Raw genomic sequence first — 16446 nt, forward strand, 5'->3', positions numbered from 1 at the left:
AATGTTTTTTTGGAAAACGAGAATTGAAGGAAAGAACTTTGCTCTGGTTGTGCTCTTGCTAAATCACATCATCCTCCATTTAAATTCCCAATTCATGACAAAATTGCTCCATTAGAATTATTTATATTGACTTATGTTGACCAGATATCGTGAATTTAAGAAAAAAATTAGATACTATATGCTCTTGATTGATGATAATTCATGTTTTAGTTGGCTCTTTCCTTTAAAGTAGAAGAATGATGTCCTAACCAATTTCAAAGTTTTCAAAAGTATTGTTGAAAATCAAGTTGGCTCTAAAATAAATACTTTTCAAATTGATAGTGGTGGAAAGTTTATCAATGATGTTTATTCTACATTTCTAAATTCAAATAGGTTTAAACAATGGATTTCATGCTTGAACAAATGGTTTGGTTGAACAAAAACACATGCATATAATTGAAATTGGTCTGGCTATGCTAATTCACGCTTCCATACTTGTGCTAATTAAATACTTTTTAAATTGTTATGTACATCATGAACCATATAGCAGCTCGAAACCTTAATAATCAAGACACCCTATGAGAAGTTATTTGGTGAAAAGCCAGTTTCAAACCATCTTAAAGTTTTCAGGTGTACTTGTTTTCCCTTTTTGGGTCTAGTTCCTCAACATACTTCAACCCAAGTAGAGACCCTGTGTTTTTCTTAGTTATGGTGCTCAATTTATGGGTTATATTTTCTTTAATCCTATGGAGAATGAACTTATTGTTTCAAGCCATGTGTTGTTGATGAAAGCAAATTTTTCCTTTCATAATGCTAATGCCCTGTCAATGTTTAAAAAGTGTGTATTCATATTCTTGGTTAAAAGAATGTTGTTATTGTTGTCTGGAAGCCACATGAGCCCAATCAAGCATTGAAACCAACACTTCTTCCCTTTAGCAATTGAGAGACATGCTCAAGTAACAGCCTAATTGTATCACCTAGTCTCTCCATTCTATTTCATCTAAGTTGCTCAATTGCCCTAGGAATTACCTTATAGTTGACTTTAATCCTTCATTTCCCTCTTTTATTCAACATCTTAGTGTTTTCTTTGCATGAGTCAGGCCCCACTTAGTCCCATCACATGGTTATTGGAAACATGGATGGGACTTTTAGACCTCATCTCTTTCAAGCTCTCTACCCTATTTTCAATGAACAAACTTGTGTTATTCAAGACTCCTATTAGCCAGTTACTTTTGACCAAGCTAAATTGTTTCATAAATGATGAGATGCAATATAATAAGAGATGGATGCCCTCATGCGAATTCATATTTGCTCCATTCTTCTCATGATAATGTTCTCAATATTATTGTTGGACATAAGTGGATTTATAAAAACAAATGGAATGTCGATGGATGGAAGTACATTTAAGATCTGTTTATTTGGAGTGGCGTACGTTTAGCAAATTGTGTTACTACTTATGTTGCTTCTAATGTCAAACTTCAAGATATCAAGGCAAGATTTTCCAAGGTACTACTTTGTATAGAGTGTTGTTGGTAAGTTGTAATACCTACTACCTGGTCGACCAAATATTATGCATGTCATTAACAAGGCTTGCCAATTTATGAAATTGCCTATACATGATGATCAACAAGATCATGTCAAGGAAATATGGAGATACTTGAAAGGAACTTCCAACATGGGTCATATAATTTTAATGAATGGTGTCGCTAATTTGTCAAAGTTTTTTAATGCAAATTGGTTGGGTGCTTTAAAGAAGAAGGTCAACTCAAGGATATATTGTTTACTTGAGAGACAATCTAGTGTTTTGGAAGACATCAAAATAGCAAACCCTTGTCAAGTCAATGACAAAAGACAATCCCAAGGCAATTGCAGCAGCGACTTTAGAATCTATCTAGATAGAACAAATTCTGCAAGAACTTAGAGTTCACCATAGTGTACAGGTTGTATCATGTGGCAACTTCATGCAACATATCTAGCTACAAATCTGATTCTACGTGCTAGAGCAAAGTACATAGAAATTGACTTTTACTTTGTCAAAGAAAGTGCAAGAAAAAATAGATTCAAATTCAATTCTAAAACTATAGAAGGTAAATGCAAATATTTTAATAAAAGCACTCACAGGTCTTCACTTTATCATGTCAAGAAACAAGTTGCATATCTAGGAGATTGCCTTCCAAGGGGACGTTAAATCAAATATGGTAAGTTGTAGGGAAGAGATTTGTGAAGATAAACTTAAAGATATCAATCATAGCTGTCAAGCAAGGGATAAGGAGAAGCATATCTCTCCTACGATGATCCCTTTAAAATCTTAAAGGTGAAAGGGAAAGGATAACATATTACCTAAAATGCCTCATGAATATCATCTAAAGTAGGATATAAATCTAAAGAAAATTGTAAATGAGGTCATGCATGTATATCAACAATTACTTGATTAATAAAATCTATCACCATCTCCTCTCTTCTTCAAGGTGGAATTTGTTGATAAGAGTTTGACAATGAGATATAGTGGTTGTGAGCGTAGGCTTGGTTGCCAAACCATGCAAAACTACTTGCATTGTGTGATTTTGTTCTCTCAAGTTCTCCTCATTCTATTGTTTTTCAATTATAATTTATCAAGTCCAAGTACTCCCCTACCATCCCCACTCCACACACCCCACCAAAAACAAAACAAAATAAAAATTCACCATGGTTGGGCAATGGTAGTTGAGAAATTATTGTTTTTATACATGTAGCCTCAAAAATCATATTTACAATGTAAAGCTCCAAAATAATCACACAATATATTAGAGTGCCAACACACACACAAAAAAAAAAATCACATTTATAGTTCTGCTTTTAAAAAATATATATTTTACATTTGTTGTTCTCTCAAAAGATGCATGAAAACCTACTACCAAGAATTTCATGCTGGTCTTTTAGTGATTCAATAAAAGGAAAGGCATTTTATGTTATAATATTGAAAATACGGACAATTTGACTACTTTCTTGCAAAATTTACCACTCTTAAGTAAAGGGGTCCCTAAGCTGAGATGTCATAAGATCCACCTTTTCTCCTACTTGTTGATTAGCTTAATTTGTCACCCCTTTCTATAGTTTGTGCCACAAGTCATTGCATTGGAGCTACTAGTTACTATTGTAAAGAAACTTGTGTCAGAAATAGTATGCATGAACAAATGGAAAACATGGTCTACTACTTTAAGATATTGTTCAACATCATTATGTGAAATAATGCTTTTGTATCCCTGACAATGTTGACCTCTATCTACAACAAGTCTATCGTTGCTACCCATGGTTGAGATGAGTGAGGAGTTAAATTTCTGTTAAGTAGAAAAATTAAGTAAAATAACTAGAAGATTATTTAAACAATAAAAAGAATTGTCCTGTCCTCTTAAACAGTAGAAAAGGAAAATCTCAAAGATTTTGCATTGTATAGAAATTGTGACATTGCATTTAAATTGTATGTCCACACTGTTTGTGCTTAGTAGAAATCAACCCTGCTTCATCGATGCCTCAAAATTAAATGTCTTAAATATTTAAGTATTATTTTCTTCACCAATGATTGTGATGATCTGAGATTGATGCACAGTTACTGCTTTAAGTTTACAATGGCAGAATGCACATCTTGCAAAAGTCAATATGGTAAGACAAATTAAAGGGGCTACATAGCTAAATTTTGCTTTTGAAAATCAAATATACCAAATCAAGGGTGTGCCCAAAGTTACCACTAAATAAGGGGGAAAGGTGAAAGAGAAGGGAATGCTTTGAGTAAAACTACATATAATAAATACTGTAAAAGGCATATCATACATCGACCGACCAAGCTAACCTATATGCCATATCATAATGTAGTGTAAACGTGCCCTATATTTTCTTAACTAATAACAAATAAAAAGTTAAAAGTTAAAAAAAAAAACAATCATGAAAAGTATTCTATATAAAAAAAAAACATTACATATAATATACATTGATGACTCATCGCTCACCATAATATATTAACAACACATTAAGAATAACTTAATAAATATGACTTGTCCTACGTCACCTTACAACATATAATTGTTGACTGCGCAAACAAGAAATGAAAATATGTTGATGATTAACCTCATGATTATCTCCATCTTCGTTTTTTTCATAGTCATTCATATCTTTATTCTCTCTTCAAACTAGTGATTTGGGTTTATCAACAATTTCTCTCAAAACCTGGTAAAAATTCTCCCTCTCAAACCTCTTACATGTATTAGAAATAAAAAGGGAAAGACTGATTTTAAAACGCAATAAAAATAAAATGAGAGTCAAGTCCCTTTTTACAACTTACCCCTATATCTTATGATACAACCATATTGATATAGCAGCTGTATTTTGTATGAGATACCCAGATACACCAATGATACATACAAAAAAATGTGTATCGTAAGCATATAATATAGGTCACATATGATACGGACGCGTATGGTACGATACGTATCGTATAGGTCAAGAAAACCTATACGATACGTGTTCGAAATACGATCCGCGTGCGTATCGCACGTATCGTACAATACGAAAGCTATATCGCACGATACATGCGATACACCCCTGTATCGTATGATACAAGGGTAAAATGAAAAAGGGGCCCGATGACCCCCTTTTTTGCATCTTATTTTGAAACCTACGCTACGATACGGAGGTAAAATGAGAAAGGGGTCTGATGACCCCTTTTTTACGTCTTATTTTGAAATCTATGCTCCTCTCTCTCTCTTTTTGTTTCTAAACACTGCAAAAAACATGGGAAGGAGAGATTTTCTCTATTTGCATCAAGATTTGTCAATGAAAAACTTTATTTCTTGTTGTGAAGAGTCTCGAGACGGTGAGAAGTGTGAAGAACGAGGGTTTTTTGGTTTCTAACACCAAGAAAATACTCAATAACTTATTTTTGCTGTTGAATCATTCATTTTTCTTATTTCCTACATTTATTTATATGTTTGTGAGGATACAATGTCCTATGTGACAGTGACATAAGTACAATTATTATAAGCAAATTATAGTTTTGTTTGTTTTTTCAGATTTTTTTAATTTTTTTTATTTTTTTATTTTTTATAATTTTTTTAATATTTTTTACAAATTAAAAAATTGATTTTAAGATACAACATATAAGTCAACCCAACCGATATGCCATTCAATACGACAGTGATAACATTGATCATAAGTAATGTATACGATAATACAGATAACATTGCATTCAAAGATAGGCTGTGAGATTCAAGAAAACAATTGATAAAATTGGAAGCAAGTAAAACTTTAGAAAGGTGAGGCTACTTCGGTAACCATCGCAAGGCTTCGGACAAACACGCAACCAGTGGGCAAGCAGGCCCGTAGAAAGAGGGTGCAGAAAATATACTCGAGATTGCAAAACACTCCACCCCCATCGGGTAGTTAGAGAGCTACAACCAGAAGAGACTCGGAGAGAGCACCAAGCAAACCAAAAGCCAGAAAACAGAACTCCCTAAAACTTCAAACAAGCCACCGAAATGCCCACAGGGGAGGGTGGAGAGACAGAGAACTGATTCATAGGGTAAGACCTCAGTTTTTTAACTGTTTGAACAAATAGAAAGCTCACAAGAAAGCAGGGAGAAGTGCACCTTCTATTCAGACAGGCTTGTACATAAGTTACAGACTTGCGTCTTACGGCAGAGATAAACAATAGGTACCAAACTGGATTTTACACCTGCTAAAATACAGGAGGATGAGAAAAATTGTTATGATGGCACCATGACTATTTCCATGGGATATTAGGTATTCCAGGTTGAGAATTGTTACAGGCACCAGTACTTTGATTAAGTGGGCTGCCAGGCCCACCACCTGAGGACTCACTCAGTGTTCCTCTAGAAGGTGGACTACTTGCTGCTGTAGCACCACCTGCGGATATTTTTGCTGGAACAGAGAAATCTGCTGTTTTCGGTTCAGTTTTCTTGCCATCAGCAATGAAGCTGCCAACAACCACCTGGAGAGAAGACAAACCTTTTCAAGCATGCCACCAAACAAATTTACTTGAAAAAGTAGAAATTTCATCAAAATAGACTGTACAGAAGACAGACAGAATTATTATGGAAAGAGAGAGACAGCGAATAAGACCTGTACGGGTGATGCTGCCATTAAGAGGCCGGCAACTCCTCCCCCCAGAACTCGACCATCAGGTCCAGCAAGGGATACACTTAATCCACCAGTTCGACTGCGCTGTCCACCACTCTCAGACAATAAAAAGGAACCAGAAAGAGAGAGAATCTCAAATCTCCCCTGCACCAATATTATCAGACAAGCCAAGAAATTGGCTAGGTAGGAATTATTAGCCTTCTAAAGTTAGAAGTTAGCAACGAAGACAATGTAAATGATGGGTACATGCGTACACAGGAACTTTATATGCAAGTAAATACTCAACCAAAATCAAACAAAACCGACAGGATACAATTGAGAAACATCGTGTACATTGAATAATATGGTGATAGTCAGACCCGCCCTTCAGCTAAGGAAATGGTAAAAAGAAAGAAAAATCTCCACACGCACATTGCAAGTGCAGACATAAACATCACTACAGAAAAATAAAAGCTGCCTGAGAAAAACAAAACGAGATGACATACAATGTCAAAATTTAAAATTAAAACAAACTTCTCTGGAGTTATTAATTTATGTAAAAGAATATGCGATAACTTCACCTATAATGTATTTCAAAATTTTCTTTTAACAACTCAAAATTAACAGCATATTTTCCAAAATAGTTCTATCTTTTTCATGTTTTCATGAGGTTCTAGGCAATCAAGAAGCATCCTTCCTTCGAACATTGTCAAAGAATCTAGTACTTACATCAATGAGCATCCAAATCTCATGGGACCATTGGAACCTGTTGACTCGTTTTCACCACCTGTGATCTAGTTTTCGTGTTAATGAGCATCCGTTGCTCAGAGAATCTGAACCTGTCGAGTAACTTGTACCATATATTTCTTTTTCCCTGACCCAGGAGACAGACCTTGCCTCTGTCCATCCAAAGAGTCCACAACAACCCTAATCCCACCATGCCGACCCCTCTGAGTTTCATTGAAATTTGTAAAAGCATGTTCGGTTTGTATGAACCCAATAGTTCTACTTCTCTTTTAATGTTGGATATCCTCTTCACTATAATTAAAGAAAAGGAATAATAGACTTGGAAAATACCAAAAGGCAAGCATTATTTTGGAAACGTGCTAATAAGTCAAGGAAAATTATGAAAGGGACCTCCAATTTGTATTTTCATAATAATCACGTATTCATTTCATTTAAGAAATGATAATGAAAAGTAAACGTGAATATGTGGGAAGGTGGAATCAAATCTACACTGATGACTTAGGTCTTACAACTTCATCCAATAAAGAGTCACTGAAAAATGCATAATCTCCAGACCACCATTATACAGCACAAATTTCTCCCACCGCAAGTAGAAGAAAGTCTGGACTTTTTAAGATTCGTTATGGCTTTCCATCTTATTCTTGTAGAAGTAAAACCAACCTAGAAGTTAAGATGTTGAGTCTTTATAAAGCTATGCCGTCAGGCCATTGACATATAAAGAACAAAAAGAACTGTAAGGGAAAAGTAAACCTTCTCAAAAAAACTGAATCATTTAATTAACGGCAAAATGTTATGACTCTTCAAACACTTAGCTATTGACAATCTGGACAAGATTGAATCCAATTCCATGCCAGCATTTTGGAATGGAAAAACTAACTCAGATAACCAACCACGATCCGTTTAGCTAAACTGCAATCCTAGCAGTTAAAGCAGAGCTGAACTACTCCGAACACAATATCATCAGGCCCCAGCAAACGACTGTAACTAATCTAAGACCTTCATCTTGCTCATCAAACTTATAAAAACACACATACACATGCAGATGCCAATACACATGTATTGGATATGCTTCTTCCGACCTCTTCTTTCTTCCGCACTCTTTCACCTACTTTTTTCACTCCCCCTCCTTCATTTTCATTTTTTCACTTCTCACAATTATAGTCTCCATCTAAGATTGATAAAAATCCTAGGGAGAGGAGATCAAAAAATACAGTCCCATTTTGGGGTTGGTTTTACCCATTTTCCATAGACATACATATCCATCCAATCCCAACCTGCCATAATCCTATAAAAGCAAAGGCAATGAAATATGTAGCGTTGTGCATTGCGTCATGGTATTGCCACAACTTTTTAGCAACATAAAAAAGTGAAGCTGGAGGAACCAAAGTAGTGTGAAAGTTCATTTATGCCCATGTGAATACACACACACACAGAGGTAACTTTTCCAACAGACCTCATATGTAACAGTACCGCCAGATGTGGCAGGCTGACGAAGGGTCACATTAGAAATAGCTCCATTAGCTGAGAGAATGCACACAGCCCTTGGTCCTTGTTGAGAAAATGACATTATCTTTGAAGCAACATCCTAAAAAGGAACAACATTCACAATGCAGATCTGTCAACAAGTGACCAAGTACTGAACCACAAAGCATCTAATCTGAACTTGACAAGCCCACTAACCAAACACGGAAATCAACTAATTCAAAACTCAGTTCAGCAAAGAGCATAAGGCAGTCCATAAAAATTTATGCATACATGCATGCACAAGTAGCTACAGTTCCATGCCCCCATAACCATGTTCATGACACATGTTTGTACATGCACTCAAACCGATGCCACTGACTCAATTCATCAGCTTTTAATATGAACAAGGTAAGCCAGCCTGCACTCATCACACTACAATTAATTATCCATCTTGCTCACGATATAAGATATGCCAAGGTCGCTCTACTTAAGATGCAGGACTGGCATGATGTGCTTTATGTTGTTAAAGATGCACCTGTTAGCCTAGGCTGTCACCTCTGCACATCTAGGGAACCACAACTTAGGTAGTATTATGAGTTTCTAAGAAAAAGGACATTGTTTTGAGCCACACACAAAAACAGATATATGATATGTTCATTTCTTCCTTTTTCTCCTTTTTACCTTTTCCTTCGTCTTCTTATTCTTACTCTTCTTTTAGTCGCATAGTTAACTAGTAATATACTGACATGATTTTTGTCTAATGTTGTTTTGTAAATATCTACCATAGTAAATACATATTGTACATATTAAGTAATAAAGACTATATGTAGGATAGTTTAACAGTTCATTTTCTATGTTAATATATCCTTAGTGTGCACCACCATCATGCGCTAATTCAAATATGTCATTTGTCTATATTATTATTGTTGTTGTTGTTGTTCTTGTTCTTGTTGGTATTCCCATATTGATATTTTTTTCTCACACTGCTCAATGCCGCTAATCTTGCATAGCGCTTTTAACAGCACAGGATGTGCCACATGCAGATAATGAGAAATGCCATGACATGATATGGGTCGTCAAGATAGTCTGAATCACCTAAAAGGTAAACAATGGGACCAATTTAACTAAAACAAGAATTTTTCACTAAAACTAGTTGTATTTTTTCCGTTGCTAAAAGCAGCCATCTCCCACATGATTTCTCTTAAAAGTACAATTTCCATCTTGCACTAAAAGGCTAAGGTGATCAACTATTCAACCTGTTTAGTATAAGAAATAAGCAGACCACATACAAGCCACAGCAGCACAGCTAATTACTATTACAAGTTAAGGTTACCGGAACTTCAAATATTACCAGTAGCATAAAACGAAGTGCAAGAGACCCACGAAAAACTGATCCCCGTTGAATAGGTCAAATACATTTTTGGTCGTTAAAGAAGTCAAGTAGTAAAAATTAAGCAATAGCAAGACAAAAAGTGAGAGTGATAGTAGCAAAATCATTCCAAAAGTCTTCTTAACAAGGCAAACCTGAGGAAACTTATACTGCTTGAAGAAAAACAAGAAGAGAATTGGCAACGAAAATCTCACAATATTAAATCGGCTCCACCAGGAGTATTGAAATTGTGTGAAAATAAATGAAACTTATCTAGGAGTAACCAAAGCAGTATCCAGCAAAAACCACATAATAGGTTAAATCGCATTAAGACCAAGTGTCTCTTAACCAACACCAAGATCCTTCCCCCAGGTCTTCCGAACACCCCACTCTTTCCTTTTTTTTCTGCCTCCTTCTTCCAATATGCCTTAAACTACATGAAGGCAAAACTTTTTTCATGGACATGATACTTTCGGTACCAAAAAGGTGAAAACCACATGCACAGAAAGGACTCCTGTGAATCAGATATTTCTTTCATGGATAAAAATCACTAAGTCCAAGAGAGAGTGGATCAGGCAAGAAAAGGTAGAAAATCTCACAAAGCTGACAGAATTCCTAGATTTGAAAATCCAATTTCAAATTATGAAAAAGGAGATGCTTGCAGGTGCAAGTGCGGTGCGAATGCAGGCAGCAAATTTCAAAAGAACTTGAATACCGGTGCGGCAATAGTGTATACATACATACAAGCTTTCCCTAAACAAGACAAAATTATCAACTGAATAATAAAATTACTACCCAAAGCCTTCCAAGATCTGAAGTATTTTATTTCTTCCATTTAATATACATATTGTGGAGTTTGATTTCAGATTTTACAAGCTTACTGTCTACGGATAACATAAGTAGGCATTAAGCAAGCAGCTGTTATACATCCAGTATTATAAGCTTATAACACATAAACATAAAGCAAAATGTCATATATAATATGTATAAAACTGTTTAGTGAAACTGGCAAGACACATGTAAAACTTATAAAAATAATATATATATATATATATATATATATATATATATATATATATATATATATATATATATATATATGCATGCATGCTTTTGGGCCTTCGGGCGGCACTGGACAACGGCCTGGGCGCTGCCGGAGGGGGAAAAATCCCTCCCCTTCCTCTAGAGTCTAAACATGAGGAAGTAGCGGAGGAGAAGGAGGATGGGTTTCTCCCTCTCCTGACGGCGGCACCCAGGCCATCGGCCAGCACCACCCAGTGGTCGGTGACCGTTGGGCGGCGGCCAAAAGCCTGAGTGCCGCCATCAGCCAGCAGGGCCTCCTCCTCCTGTCCTTCCCTCCTCTATTTCACGATTTCACAAAAAAAAAAAGTAAAAAATGCACTTAAAAAAGATCAATGAGAGCCTTCCATCAAAAGGATGAATGCCTCTAGATGAACCTTAGAGCCAAGGATTCAGTGACTATATATATATATATATATATATATATATATATATATATATATATATATATATAAGAAAACTTATTGGCTGATTAACAAAACTTAAAGGAAACTTGTTCACTGATTAACAAAACTTATAAACAGCACAACATACATAACCATATGTAGTATATAAAGTTATAAACAGCATATATATCCCCAATATTAAACTGCAAAAATATGCAGTAAAATACTAAAAACATTGTAATAGATTCAGCAAAACAGTAACTAAAACTGTTTTAAAAAAACACCGTCAAACAAAATTAAAAGACGACAAAAACATCCCCAACATACTTTGACCACACCCAACTCGTTGGTTGATGTGAGTCAGGTGTGATTAAAAAGTGGGCAATTTTAGCCTGGTGCAGTTGACCACACAGGATGCCCATTGACTGCACCTGCATCATGTTGACATGGGTGCTGCTGCTGTTTTGGAAAGTCCTTGTGACATAGATCACAGGTTAATGAAAGCATAATAAACAATTAGAAGAAAAGTACAGAATCCAGTGGACCTGCAAACAGGTTGGACCAATGTGGTAAAACGAGGAAACCCATATCAGTTGGGCACAAAATTTGATATATAAGATCATCTCAAAATGATGTAAGATTAAAAAAAATCACAAACTTATTTTTTAATGTTAAGAAAATATAAAATAAATAGAAAAATACAAACAGATAAGAAAAATTAGGAAAAAAAATAGGACAAGAATTCTCTATGAAAACACATGAGCTGCATAAAGATAAGAAAATAACAAAGACATGCTACGGTAACATGTTTGCTTGCATTATAAATCATCAAAATTGAAAACTTAAACGACTATCCATCATTGTCACAACCATCACTGTCTTTTTCTGAAAGACATGAAAAAACAGGAAACACAAAGAAAGCAAAAAAAAGGTCCAAGAATCATGATATTTTGGGAAGGAAATGAAAAAATCATGTTTTATTGCATTTTTAATGTTCCTCATGCTTTGCATTTTCTCAAAAAAAAATGTTAAAAGACATTTTTAAGTTTTTTGAGGCATCTTTAATGTTTCAATAATTATTCTAACTTCTATAAGAGTTTTTGAAAAAAAAAAACTTGTGGAAATTTAAACTTTCATAATTTTTTAAATTTTTTCATTTTTAAAATTTTTTAAATTCTCAATATTTTCCAAAGAAAAATCAACTTCCCAAAGGCAATGCTATCAATACTAAATGGTTATCAAGATAAAAAGTTTTTATTTGTGTATAATTTACTCCTTGGACTTGTGATACTACATAGTGGTCAGAGGACCTGGAATTATTATTTTGGAGGAAACATATAGGCTCTTGTGTAAAAACTATGAAAGCTCTAATTTTGTTGTGCAAAATCAGCCTAAATTTTACCTTTCATATATGTAAGAGTGTCTTCCATGACAAACTAAACATTCAGCCTTAAGAAATTTATATAACTTTAATTTCAAAAACAAAATTGTTGTCTTTTATGTTCGAAGACTTACATAATAAACACTTTCTATTGTAACATCAAAACCCGAAAGGTAAACCAGACACTGCAAGGGTGTATTATATCCTACTTCACTAGACTAGGTTGAACAGATTAAACTAACCTTTTAACCATACAGGGCTGTTCTGGTTTGGTCCAAACTCCCTACCGCAGTTATCAAATATGATGGAACACCTAAATCTCAAAGTACTAAAATTTTCATATGAACAAAATCAAAGCCAGTGTCAAATGACTATTACAGGGAACACAAAATTTGGATATGCAATTCGGATTCAGAAATGAATCACCCATATTCAACAATACAGATCAGAACCAGTTAGGACATCAACAGACATTATACATTGAGTGCATGTGACAAGGTGACAGATAAAAAGAAAGTACAGAACACCCACGATTTTCTCACATGTGCAAGTATCGTAATAAGATTCGAAAGGAACACAATGGAATAAAGGTACCGCAGGAATGAGGTAGAAGAGCACTCTCATTTTTCTTTCATTTGAAGCAAAGATAGAAGACAAACCTCGCCAGCTTTAACTGTAATAACGTGAGGCATAAAACCAGTCCCAGGAGATCCTGCGATCCATTGGAAACAAAAAGGTAAATCCTTTGAACTGCAAAGCAATACTAACCCCAACACAGTTTAGAAGGAGGAGGATCAGATGGTCCCAAGATACTGCGGAAAAGAAATTCAACAACAAACTATTTGCTGAGACAACTAGGGACAAGCTACGTCAGATGGCCTGATTCTCACAGGAAATTCCATTTCGAGAAAATGAAATTTATCTTGATATGGCTCTAACCATCTTTTACTGTAAAACAACTTTTCCATGAGAATTTTCCTTAAACGTCACAACCATAAAAGATAGCTATTTATCAATATGTCCACTGACAAGGTCAATGGAGCTGCGAACCTTAAACATCAATAGCTATAGCAATATTCCCCTTAAACGTCACAACAGCAAAAAGATGGGTACCATTTATCAGCAGTTCCATTGACTAGGTCAACGTAGGAAATCTCTGCGATCTCAAAGTGCTCAATCGTATAAGATTAACAGATTAACAAACATAAGCCAGATAAAGAACCAACCCTTAGAATAAGAAGAAAGAGGGAACTCATTAAACAGACCAAAAAAGGGTCGTCAATGACAAATAAACATAACAGTCAATTGGAAAAAACAAAAAAGGAAAAAGCCAATGCGTTAATTAACCAAGGGAAGAGCATATGGGAGTCCAAATCAAGAACACAAGAAAATGAAGTCATTTTTCTTATTTAATAAATAATTTTTCATTTTACTGATTCAGATTTTAATTTTAATAACTTTTCAACATTTTGTCGGTCTGATTTTTATCTTACTCGTTTATTGTTGTTACAATTTTAACAGCATTGATCATAACAGTAATATTGCTGTGACCTTCCTATTCTTGTTAATACTAACACAGCCGCATCAATAACAGTAAGAGGAGAACTTTGAGTAGTAATTTCATGGCAAATGCCGTTCGCTTGTTCCAGCATGAAGCCCAAATCCAAGAGGAAACACGCAATTTAAGAATATACTTTGTTCCCCAAAAAGCTCCCACTCCACAAAAATCCTAAAATCCGCCATAACACTATCAAGTTACCATGCTGCTCTTAAAATCTTTAAAACACTGTTGTGATCACAGTCTCCAAAAAAAGAAGAAAAATCTTCCAATAGAACTAACAGGCACCACCCAACTAGTTCAACAAAATTGCGCACGGTGTGGTCGCCCACAAGGCATGCTGAGCCCACCCCAGACACCACAAGCCCAAAACTGACAACGAGGCAACTCGCCCACCAAAGGGGCCTCAGTCAGCCACCTCATGAGCCAGTCCAGACAAGAAGCGACACACACAGAGAGGGAGAGAGAAGGCACGAACCGAGAGCTGCGAGTTGCTGCTTCTTGCCGGAGCCAGGCGGCCGGCCCCTCGCCTTCTTGGCGGTGGGTGACGTCGGGTTGGCAGCGGAAGAATAGCCGCCGGGCAAGGAGGAGACAGGGGTAAGCGCTAGGGCCATGGTGCCATCAGGGCCGTACTTCCTCGGCCGACCCCTTTTCCTCTTCACTGGGCCTCCTCCGGCCATGCCCATCCCCAGCACCCCCTGCTGCTGCTGCTGCTGCTGCTGTTGCGGCTGCTGCTGTTGCTGTAAAATAGCTGCAGAGCCGTCCCCCTGATAAGGCGGTGACGTCGCCGTCACCGGCTTGTAAACGGCGGAGCCGTCTGAGGTGAACGCCAGGCGCATGTTTTGCACCGAAGCCGCAGGCGACTGCGCCGATACGGGGACGCTACCTTTCTGAAGACTCACGCTGAACGCCGACTCTCTCCCCGCCATCATACCTGGCTCAGATGCGGGCAAGCGAGGCTGTTGTTCCGTTGCTTCCATTCATCCCTAATCCTCCTGGAAACCCCGCCTACCCCCAAAGCTCCTCTTCCAATATCGAAGTATGGCGACCACAGAAGAAGAGGAAAGTGGTAGTTCTCAGTTTGCTTGCTGGACCGAAGAGAGAGAGGAGCTCCGAGCTCACCTTGCTGGACAGTTGTAACGTCTGAATCCCCGAAAAAAAAAATAATTACTCTTCCTTTTTTGCGAAGGAGACAGAAATTTCTGCTGTGATTCCCGAACTCTAAGATCAGATTTTTGTCGTTTACTGCTAAAGCTTAGTAGAGAAACGAGGAGAAACCTAGAAGACGAAGAAGAACAATAAGAAGATCAAAACAGTACCAGGGAGCAAGTTCACAGAGGGGATGAAAGGCCGTTAAAAATCCTTTAGAAAAGCCGAAATTGAGCTCCCCGAAAACCTTTGAGAGAAGGATTTTGCTTTGAAAGTAAGAAAATCGGGAAGAAAATTCAGGTATCAACGCCGATTTTCAACAGAAAAAATACCGCTCTGTAGATATGAAAAAGGCAAAGAATTCTTTCCCGGAAATTTCAGAAGAAAAACCCACCCCACACAAGCCACCCCCCCACCCCCCCCCCCACCCCCCCCCAACAAAAAAAAAAAGAAACAAAAGTAAAAATGCAAAGATGGAAACCCTTATCCTGTAGCTCTAAATGAACTCCATACTGCGCTCCTGATTTCCCAGCCTGCAATAAGAGAAAAAATATCATCCAATTTGCAGATTAAATTCCAAACAAAAGCCAGAAAAAGGGACCAAATTCCAGGAAAATACAGAAAATAACCCCCAAAAAAAAAAGAAAGAAAAAAAACTCCCGCATATCTCACCTGAGAAAATGACCAAAAATCCCAAATTGCGCTCTCTCCGGACGAATGAGCAAATTTTAGGGTTTGCAGAGCGCAGGAGAAGAAGAGGGACCCAAAAAAAATAGATGGTTTTCGAGTATTTCCTTTAATTTTTTTATTCTTTGATTTTTTTTCCCCCTTTTAGCACTCTGGGGCTCTTTATTTAAAAAAGCAGGCAAAAGCAGGCCGAAATTGCTCACGTACAAAAAAAAAGAAATTTAAAAATAATTAAATAATTCATTAACTCCAACTCCTGCTCCAAATGCACTACCTTCTCCTTGCCTTCAACGTTTTTTCTTTTCTCTCTCTCTCTCCCCCTATCTCTTCACTTTCTTTATCTTATTTTTATTTTTTATTATTTTTTAGACGTCGTTTTTCAAATTAATTTATCTCAGCAGAGTGGAAAAAATGGATTCGACGACTATCTCTTGACCGCGCCTTTTCGAGTTGCCGGTGGTCATTTGGATCGTACTTAATGGGTCGGATTCGGCTCCCCTGCAACTATGATTGAATCCATCCCCGATGCAGTCCTGTC

The 16446-nt window shown here is 36.6% G+C and overlaps 1 protein-coding gene across 3 annotated transcripts; it reads right to left on the minus strand.

Moving 5' to 3' along the window:
* Window positions 1-5508: 5508 nt before the first annotated feature.
* LOC116245965 (AT-hook motif nuclear-localized protein 10) lies at window positions 5509-16175 on the minus strand. 3 transcript variants are annotated; one of them, XM_031617610.2, is made up of 7 exons: window positions 15894-16175; window positions 15703-15754; window positions 14551-15215; window positions 13174-13226; window positions 8288-8419; window positions 6091-6252; window positions 5509-5959 (listed from the first exon to the last, which is right to left on the minus strand). In XM_031617610.2, the coding sequence occupies exons 3-7, from the start codon at window positions 15050-15052 to the stop codon at window positions 5732-5734; spliced, it is 1077 nt and encodes a 358-aa protein (XP_031473470.1). In that variant the 5' UTR covers window positions 15053-15215; window positions 15703-15754; window positions 15894-16175; the 3' UTR covers window positions 5509-5731. The 3 variants fall into 3 exon arrangements, with proteins under 3 accessions (XP_031473470.1, XP_031473471.1, XP_031473472.1); XM_031617611.2 differs by having other exon boundaries at window positions 14551-15350; XM_031617612.2 differs by lacking the exons at window positions 15703-15754; window positions 15894-16175 and adding an exon at window positions 15392-15620.
* Window positions 16176-16446: the final 271 nt, after the last annotated feature.

The sequence above is a fragment of the Nymphaea colorata genome, chromosome 1 (assembly GCF_008831285.2).
Source record: "Nymphaea colorata isolate Beijing-Zhang1983 chromosome 1, ASM883128v2, whole genome shotgun sequence".
In the NCBI taxonomy this organism is placed as follows: Eukaryota; Viridiplantae; Streptophyta; class Magnoliopsida; order Nymphaeales; family Nymphaeaceae; genus Nymphaea; species Nymphaea colorata.

Bases quoted from the DNA above. Each gene is read 5' to 3' on its own strand.
- LOC116245965 (XM_031617610.2), bottom strand. From the start codon at position 15,052: ATGGAAGCAACGGAACAACAGCCTCGCTTGCCCGCATCTGAGCCAGGT. The intron at 8,420-13,173 runs GTTTGTCTTCTA...GTTCCTTTTTAG, and splicing joins TTACAGTTAAAGCTGGCGAG to GATGTTGCTTCAAAGATAAT. The intron at 6,253-8,287 runs GTCTGTTGGAAA...ATATTGGTGCAG, and splicing joins GCGGTACTGTTACATATGAG to GGGAGATTTGAGATTCTCTC.